Source organism: Suricata suricatta, chromosome 2 (genome assembly GCF_006229205.1).
Source record: "Suricata suricatta isolate VVHF042 chromosome 2, meerkat_22Aug2017_6uvM2_HiC, whole genome shotgun sequence".
NCBI classification, from domain to species: Eukaryota; Metazoa; Chordata; class Mammalia; order Carnivora; family Herpestidae; genus Suricata; species Suricata suricatta.
In genome coordinates, this window is record NC_043701.1 from 186,188,665 (window position 1) to 186,197,503 (window position 8,839).

Below are 8,839 nucleotides of genomic sequence, written 5' to 3' on the forward strand. Positions count from 1 at the left end.
GAACCAAAGCCCCCAGCCCTCCAGGAGGACCAGGCAGGCCCCACGGAACGGCAAAGGGCGCCTGGGCGCTCGTGCCTCTGGCTCCCCATCTCACGGGTGTGCCACTCTGTGCTGACCCCTGTGCCAGGGGATGCTGTGTCCCACCCCCACCCGCCGCCCCAGGGCCCTGGGTCCGCGGACGCCTTCAGTGTGCAGTCGTCCTGAGGCTGGCACCCAGGGCACCAAAGGGGGGCTGGCAGGAAAGCTGGGGATGGGCCAGGGCAGTGCCACCGCTTCTCCTCCAACAGCCCAACAGTGTGGGGCAGCCCACTGGTTCCCAAGGGACCCCACCTGCTCAGGTGTGGATTCTGGGTGTGGCCTCCTCTGGATCCAGGCCATAGAGTGCAGAGTCTGGACGTGCCCCTGGACGGCAGCACAGAGAGCTGGTTGGAGGGGCTTCTCGGAGCCTCCAGGGCTGGGCTGGGCCTCTCCTCTGCCTCCCAATAGCCTCTTCTGTAAGTCCTCCCAAAAGCTGCCTCTTCAGGATTCAGGAGGCCCTGATTCTGGTCCTACCTCCCCTTCCAGGGCAGATCACAGGCTCTTGGGATAGTGTGCAAAGCCGTTCATAGAGCAATAGACCACTGGTGACTGCAGGAGGCCAGCGGCCACCACAGCCCCCTCCTCCGTGTCTTTCCACCACCCTCTGTCACCTCTGGCCTGTGTTCACGTCGTGCCCTGAATGTGGACGGTCTTTGTGGAGGGATTGGCAGGTGGACAATCCCCACGGGCCCCCCAGCTTGGAGGAGTCTGGGCAGAACCCCGAGCTCCAGCGGCTCTTCCAGTCTAGAACCACACACTGGGGAACCCCCACCCCCAGGAGAGGAATCCAGGAACCCTGGGGGTGGACACCCACTTGGCTGCACACTCTTTACCCCTCTGGCTGTCACATACCTTGTCCAAGTCCCAGGCCTCATCGCCACATCCCACAGAGAAGCCCCGGGAACACAGCCCCCAGAGGCAGGACCAAGAACTGAGAAATCCGGAACTACTTTTATTAATCATTAATCTTAGTGATATCCCCCAGAGTCCAGGCCCAGGCCCTCCAGAATCTGGGGGCTCCCCTGAACAGGCACCAGTGTCCTGACTTTCTGGCCGGGAGGAAGAGCATGGGCCTCCCCCAAGCTCACATGTGTGTGCTGAGCCTGGCCCTCGGCCCCCCAGCCGCACCTGCCTGGGGGAACAGAGCCAGAAGCCCTCACGGGGGTCTTGCTGGCTGGGCAGTCCACCCACGTCCCCGGGAATCACCTGCCCTCCACCTCTCAGCACCCAGCCCAACGGGGGGCTGGGCAGGGACCCTGGATGGGGGCAGGAGGCTCTCTGTGCATGGCCACGGCCCGTCCACACGGCAGGATCACCCTGCTGGCTCACGCCTGGACGGGCATTGTGGGCTCAGCTCGGCGTGGGCAGTTTGGATTTGAGAATGTTTTAAACAAGGACTATGAGAATTCCCCTGAACTCAGGTTGCTTGCTCACATTTCTGTCCTGGAGCCTTCAACGGACAAGGATTTTCTTTAAAAATAAAGTGAAATCATCCAGTCCTCCTTCTGCCTCCTTACAAGGAAGCGTTTTAATAAGAGTTGTCCGTTTCTGTTGGAAGCGAAGGCAAAACCGGGCCGGATGTCTCTTTAAATCGGCTCTGCAGTGTGACGGGCAGGCGGGCAGGCGGGCGGACTGGGAAGAACCACTCCCGCCTGCCGCAGGGAGCCGGCCACAGCCCGCCCGCCGCCGTCAGCGCCTCCCCCATCCCCATGGTTACGCTCCTGCTTCCCGGCCCGGCCCGGCCCCGGCTGTCGCCCGCCCTCCCAAGCAAGCGCAGAGGCGGCTGGCGGTCCCCACGCGCTGAGTTCTGGAAGCCGCCCGCTGAGAATTGCATTGAATGTCTGCGGGTCCTGGCTCCGGCTCGCTGGCTCCGGCGCGGGCCCGCGGCGCCGTGGCCCCGCTGCGGTCTTGCAATCTGTTGATAACTCCACTTGCTAGCTCGCAATGGAAAACTGCTCCCCGGCACAGAGACCTCGCCACAGCCCGCCGGTGCTGCGCGGCACGGCGCCGCTGCTCCTGCTGCCCCTGCCTAAATAGGTGAGAAGTTGAGCCGCGTCTCCCGGGCTGCGTGGCGGGTGGGCCCCCGGGTCAGAGCCCCCGGCGCAGCGTCCACTCCCCCAGCCGTTTCTCGGGCATCAGCGCCCAGCTGGGGCGGTTCCTGCTATTCCGGATGCAGATGCTGGAGAACTTTGGGTTCCGCGGAAGGCACGGAGCCGCCGCCGAGATGGGTGTCTGTCTAGGGGCGACGCCGGCCCCCGTAGCTGCCGGGGGGGGGGGGGGGGGGGGGGGGGGGGGGGGGGGGGGGGGGGGGGGGGGGGGGGCTGGCCGGTCGTGGGGACAGCGGCTTGAGGCTGCTTCAGCTCTCTGACTTAAGCAGACAGACATGTTTCAGGGCTGCGGCTCACAGCGTGGGGAAGGCAGCCTCTGGCTCTGCACGTCCTGCCTGAGGTCCCTGAGGCTCCAGAGCCCCGGGCCAGCACCACAGCCTGACAGGCATGGTGTGCCCCCGGCCCAATGCTCCAACCAGCTGGCCAGGAGGGATGGTCGTGGGGGGCCAGCACTGGGCTGAGGCCAGGGGACACCTGCCCTGCCCTAACCCTGCCCTGTCTTCACAGATGGGGACAGCCTGGTGACCCTCACCCGCCCCGCCGGCACCTGAGGCCCCTGGGCCAGGGCTGGACCCCACAGCCCTTTGTGGGACCTTGACCTTTGGGACGGCCATGGAGGCTGCCGGGGAGGAGGGGGCCACCTAGTTGGCCCGGCGGCGACCCCTCTCCGTCCGGCACTCTCACTGCAGGAGCTTCGCAGGGCCCATGGTGAGTATGGCCCGCTCCCCGCCCCCTGCCCCAGGCAGCGGGACCCGGCCACCCCAAGGGCGGCCACCCTGTTCGTGGAGTTAGCACGTGGTCAGTTAGTGGCCTTGGGCCCCAGGCGTCCAGGGCTTCTGGCCCGCTGCTCTGCTGTGGGCTTGCTTGGCGTTGATCATACTAATTAGTGGCAGGCATGCTGCAATGTGGAGCCATTTAGTCACGGGAGGAGATACAGTCCAGTGTCCCTCCCCCCAGGGCTCGGGTCCAGCACCCGTGAGGCCTTCCCTGGCCCCAGGCCAGGGCCGCTGCCCCTCCGGTCTGCGGCCGTCATGTGCAGCCTTCCACAGCGGCTCGCCAGCCCCTCCACATCAGCAGGTGGGCTGAGCGGCGGGGAGACCGGTGGGGGGCTTCGGCAGCGCGTGCGGCGAACCCGGGCAGCACGCCTCTCACACCAGACAAGGGGCACGGCCGCTGCGGGCGGGGCCATCGGGGGTGCGCCTGGAGGCTCGTGGGGCCTCGGTGTGGTCGCTGCCGGCCTGCGTTCCGGCCGGGCTGGTGGCCGGTGAATAATGCATCGTGTGTGTTTGTGAAGGACGGCGGAGGCCGGGCGCGTGCGGGGAATGCCGATGGCCGCCGGACACGTGGCCGGCAGCGGCCGCGGCTCGGACGCCAGCAGTGACTCAAACGCACACTGATTGTCTCCTTCATAAAGGGGGAGGGGGTCCGTCTGAGTCACTTGTTCGTTTCCTTCCTGTTCTGTTCGAGATGCCCAAACAAGGTCGGGCTCGTGGCCAAGACTCAGCATCGTCAGTGCCACGCTCCCAGCCTCGCTGGCCAGGAGGATGCCGGGCAGCCTAGGGGCTGTGCCTCCAGGCTCACCCTCCCGGGGAGGCCACCAGCCTGGCCGGGCCCCCAGGGTTTTAAGGGACCCGGAGTGCCTTGCCCAACATGGCTCCCCCCTCTCGGCATTTTCCCAGCTTTTCATCCTCAGGTTGGAGCCTTATTTGCAAACGGAAACCTGACTGTCTTTTAGAGACAAAAGGTGGTCACAGACGTGTTGCAGGAGGCTGGGGGGGGGGGGGGACCCTGTGCTGCCCTGGCCCCTCTGAGCACCACCGTGCGGCTCTCCCACAACCACCCTGGGTCCCATCCATACTCTGCACTCATCCCCCGGTGACTATGACCTGCTTCCAGATGCTGGACACTGACCAGCCCAGGACAATGAAAACTGGCAGGTTACACTTGCCCGGAGGGTTTGGGATCTTAGCAGTTTGTTGAGTTTTTTTCTTGACAAATAACATTTACACTAGAGAGTCTCCAGAAGCAATGGAGAACCCAGCCCCGAGTGGGGCCGTTTGCTGCAAACACTTCCGTGCATGTGTCCCCGAGCCTGTAGGGTAGGCACCTGGGTGGCATCACCCCCAGGGACCCAGGGAATGCACAGAGGAAGACCGGAGGCCGTGTCCTGCAGGATGGCCCGCCCCTGCCCACCCAGCAAGGCCCTGCCTTGGGCTGCAGTCGGCTTCCCTGACACCCGAGGCCAGCCACCAGCTCTCTGGATCCTAAGTGTGACGACTCGTCGTCTTCCGGGAGTTCCGGGCCCGTGCCGATGCCCGTGCTACGCGGAGGCCCTGTCCTCCCTCCCGGACACGCGTGCCATCTGCCCTCAAGGCTCCGGCAGGACCAGAAGGCACACCCAGCCGTTGGTGGACAGGACCGGCGCGTGCAGTGGCCCCGTCAGGAGCGTGTGCCTTCCTCGGCGCCCTGTGATATTCTGTGATTTTCACATTTTCCTCTTCGGAGGAACTCGGGACAGGTTGTCCGCTCCACAGGCTTCAGAGAAAGGAGCTGTCCGAGCAGCGCGCTTTCTTCCTGTTTCCTTTCACGGTGTCGGTCTCGCGGTTCACCCAAGGAGCGGTGCGGTCCCTGGGAGGGAGGCCACGTCTCCTCTGCACGAGCTCGGCCTTTGGCCACACCCCCCATGGCTGATAAGGCATCCTGGGGACTCTTCTGGGGTCAGCAGGGGACCTCAGAGGACACATCTGTCCACTCAGTAATGTCAAGCCTGAGAGGCACAGACCCCACTTCAGTGGCCTCACCTTGTGTGACCCTCACCCAGTAGGTGTCAGCAGCGGCCAGGACCCCTCAGACCTCCCTCTTCCTGAGTTCCAGGCCGACCGTAGTGTCATCAGACTCTCCTTTGTCGCGTCCAGCAGGGACTGCACGCAGGACAGGGTGAGAAGCCAGGCCTGCCCCCCCGCTGTGCTCGGAGCAGAGGCATCCCAGGGACACAGACGCTCAGGGCGCTTTTCCCGCACACCAGCCCCAACCTCTGAAAAAGAACAGTGGAATTAAAATGCCTGGAAAGACCATGGACGTGGAAGCCGGAGGGGGCAGGGGGCAGGGAGGCCCCCCAGGCTGCGCTCTGACGGCCCCCAGCCGACCAACAGGGGATCTTCGTTCAGCCCCATAGTGAAATTTCTAGAAATGTACGAACTTACCTTCACCCCAGAAATGGAGGCCGTGTCACCCCCAAGGCTCCCCTGAATGTTAACCCCTGAGGCCGGTGAGCCCAGGCCAGCAGGAGCTCCGCACTACTGCCCACACACGGAAAATACAAGAGAAAAATGTACAAACTACAAACGTGACGTCCGGGGAGTGTAATTTGTGCTCCGAAGAAATAAATTCCTTACCTTCTGCCTCTGCCTTCCCCCTGGGAGGCTGTCCTGGAAGGCGACGGATCAGCACGATGCAGCGATCAGTAGAATCACAGACAAGGGACAGTGAGATCCGCCCGCGTCAGTACAGAGGCAGGGAGAGCGGCCAGGAGGGTCTGCAGCCCCCGGGGGGATGGACCGCTGCCCCGTGCCCCGCTCGGGCCCAGGGGCTCCATGTCCGTCAGACCAGTGACACCTGACCGGGTACCTCCTTCCTCCTTTCTTCTTGTCTCTCTTAACGTCTAGGTGATTTATTTGCAGAACATATGGAAAAGGACACATCCAACTAAAATAATAATAAAACATAAAAGGAAGATGAGCCTCAGGAACAGGGGAAACACTAGCAAACCACAGACCAGGGCTCTCTGCTCCAGGCTCCACGGAGAACCCAGCCTGTGGGGCGATGGAGCCTGGGTTTCTCAGGAGGAGAGACGTCCATGCAGCCTGGAAAGGCAGAGCGGCGAGCAGGGACGGCGGGCTGGGGGCCGCGGCGGCAGAAGCCGCTCTGGACTAAGCCCAGCCTCTCCGACGTGGGGTCCGTTCTTGTCCGAAGGGCACGGTGGGGACGTGTCAGCCCCACACAGCACGAGGACTCTGTCCATGGGACCCTTGCCGTGGGGCTCCTCCGGGAGGAACTTGTGCGTGTGTGAACTTGAAAATACAAAACAGTATCTCCCTTTTGCATTACCTACTTTGAATTTTAAATGTCACCTCTAAAAATGTAGAAAGGCCCACTTGACAACTAATTTGGAGGAAGGGAACAGGCCGCGCGGCAGCGAGGCTGTTTCTTATAAACACACTGGTCAGCGCAGCTGCTCGAGGGTCCCAGCCGCCTGCTGCCTCACGCGCCCCCACAGAGGGCTGGCCTCGGCCGCGGACGCGCTGGCCCGGGCGCCGCGCCAGGAAACCCTGCGACTTGACCCGACCTCCCGGTGGCAGGAACCCTGGGTGCTCCTCGTTCCCTCCTTCTCAACACGAAGCGTGTGGATACAACTCGACAGACAGGATGCCCTTGAACCTGAGTTCTGTGGTGAGAGGGTCCTGGGCACCAGCCACGCTTCTCCGACCCGGGGCATACGCAGGGCGGGGGCCTGCGTCACTGCAGACTACGCTTTAGGGTGCACCTTCCTCCACCGCCCCCCGTCCCTGCCCCCACCTCCGGCCAGGACGCAGGGCTCCGAGCGCGGCAGGAAGGCAGGGGTCTCTGGGGAAGTGGTAGTGGAGCCCCAGGAAAGACCGTGAAGGGATCCCGCGTCCCCAGAGGGGTGGGCGCACCCCAGGCCTCAGCCCGAGGCGCGCCGAGCGTGCCGGTGAGGGCACACGCGTGTGCACGGGAGCCCGTTCCCGGCAGCCAGGGGCTTCAAGGGAAGAGCGTCAGGTGGTTCAGACACCAGGTGAAAAGCCGTCGTCTCCGTGAACAGGACGAGTTACACCCACGGGGCCGGGCGTGCGTGTGGGGCGCGCTCGGCCTGGCTTTCTAGCAAGCCGCCGGGCCTGCTCCACACCCGTCCGCAGCGGCCGACTCGCGGGAGAGATGGACCGTGGGCAGGTCGTTGGCTAGCAGGACGTGACCACAAAAACGTGCTTTCCTCGACATTTGCAATGATTTACGATTGGATGGAAGCTGGCACTGGCTGCCCGTGACAAGTGCCAAGCCCTTGGGCTCTCTGGGACCACGGGGAGCACCCTTCCCGCCGGCACACGCGGCGAGCGCTCCAGAACCCGGGATGCCAGGTGAGGATGCGTGAGCGCTCGCCACCGACGGGGACGTCAGCCGAGCCCAGCGGGCCGCGCAGCGGGGACTCCGGCTCTGCCCCGCCGTTCTTACCAAATAACTTACTCCTGGGGCTCCTGGGGGCTCAGTAGGGTGGGTGTCTGGCTTCGGCTCAGGTCATGATCTCCTGGTTCATGAGTTCGAGCCCCACGCAAGGCTCTGTGCTGACAGCTCAGAGCCTAGAGCCTGCTCCGGAGGCCGTGTCTCCCTCTCTCCGTGCCCCTCCACCACTCACGCTCTGTCTCTGTCTCTCTCTCTCTTAAAAATAAATAAAAACATTAAAAATTCCAAAAAATACCTGCTCTTCATCAACAGGCGATTATGTCCCACGTCACAGAGCCCGTCCTCACACAGACAGAGGTTCTGTGCTGCAGGGCGGAGGCCCAGCAGGTGCCTGCCCTGGCCGGCGAGGCCTGTGTGACAAGTGTGCCTTAGGAGGGAGCTCCATTAGCCATGGGTTAGTGGCCAGGGCAGGCACTGCTTCGGGGACCCAGGCCATGGACCCTCTCCCAGGGCTGAGTGGGGGCCCCTGGTCAGCCACATCAGGCAGGACATCGGCTTCTCCCCAGAGGGCCCTGCGCCTGGGTCCCTGTTACCTTGCCACCGGCATCCTTGGCTGTCCTGAGCTCATAATTTCAAGGAGTGCAGCGTGGGTCCTGCTGAAACCGCAGTTGTCCTGATGGGACTCATCGGTGTTCTGTGCCTGTCCACACCCACCCTCAGGCTTCCTGGCCCAAGGACAGTCAGCTGTCCAGCCTACAGTCTGCCAAGTGACACGCTGCCCCTTCCTCGGTCACGTCTGGTCATCTGCTGGGCCAGGGGTGCTACTTCTGGCTTTGGTCAGCAGCCAGATCCCAGCGGTCAGACAGGAGGGAGCCCTGTGTGTCTGGGTCACTCGGCACTTTTTCCCAGGTGACAGGATGCCATCTGCTATCACTATGGCAACAGGGAGACCTCCTCGGAAAAATCCCTGAGAGGAGCAGGTCAGGGTGCAGAGGCCCCAGCTGGATGCCAGGTGGCCCTTGGCTGGGTCTGAAAGTCCCTCCCAGGAATCTGACCTCCCCGCCAGCCAGGACCTCCTCTCAGCCGGACCGACAAGAAACCCTCCCTCAGGGAAGGAAGCAGGCTGAGCTCCTGGACACACGGGCATCCTGGCCATGGTGAGGCCAAGGGCCCTTCAAGGACGATTTTCTCTCGTGTCCGGGGTGACTCAGGCTGGGCGCCATCCTGGAGGTGAGCCGGCCGCCGCCTGCCGCGCTGACAGCTCAGGGAAGAGCTGTGCGCATCCAGACCAACTGCGCCCGGGCTGCGCACATCTGCCGTGGGCACTGCCGCCAGGGGACGGGGCTAGCAAGGCTGCAGACCCACACCCTGACCACAGCCTGTTGTCACCGCTGTGTGGCTCTCAGGGTCTCCCTGGGGGTGCCCGGCGCAGCCTCCATGGACACCAGCCCTCACCT

General features: G+C 63.7%; 1 protein-coding gene across 1 annotated transcript in view; it reads left to right on the forward strand.

Moving 5' to 3' along the window:
- The first annotated feature begins 1,756 nt into the window (after positions 1 to 1,756).
- The window catches only part of ADGRA1 (adhesion G protein-coupled receptor A1), a 28,989-nt gene continuing 21,906 nt past the window's right edge, over positions 1,757 to 8,839 (forward strand). The window contains 5 exon segments of the mRNA XM_029920712.1: positions 1,757 to 2,115; positions 2,694 to 2,728; positions 2,731 to 2,766; positions 2,769 to 2,860; positions 2,862 to 2,894. Of these exon segments, the coding sequence (XP_029776572.1) occupies positions 1,916 to 2,115; positions 2,694 to 2,728; positions 2,731 to 2,766; positions 2,769 to 2,860; positions 2,862 to 2,894 (396 nt within the window). The 5' untranslated portion in view covers positions 1,757 to 1,915.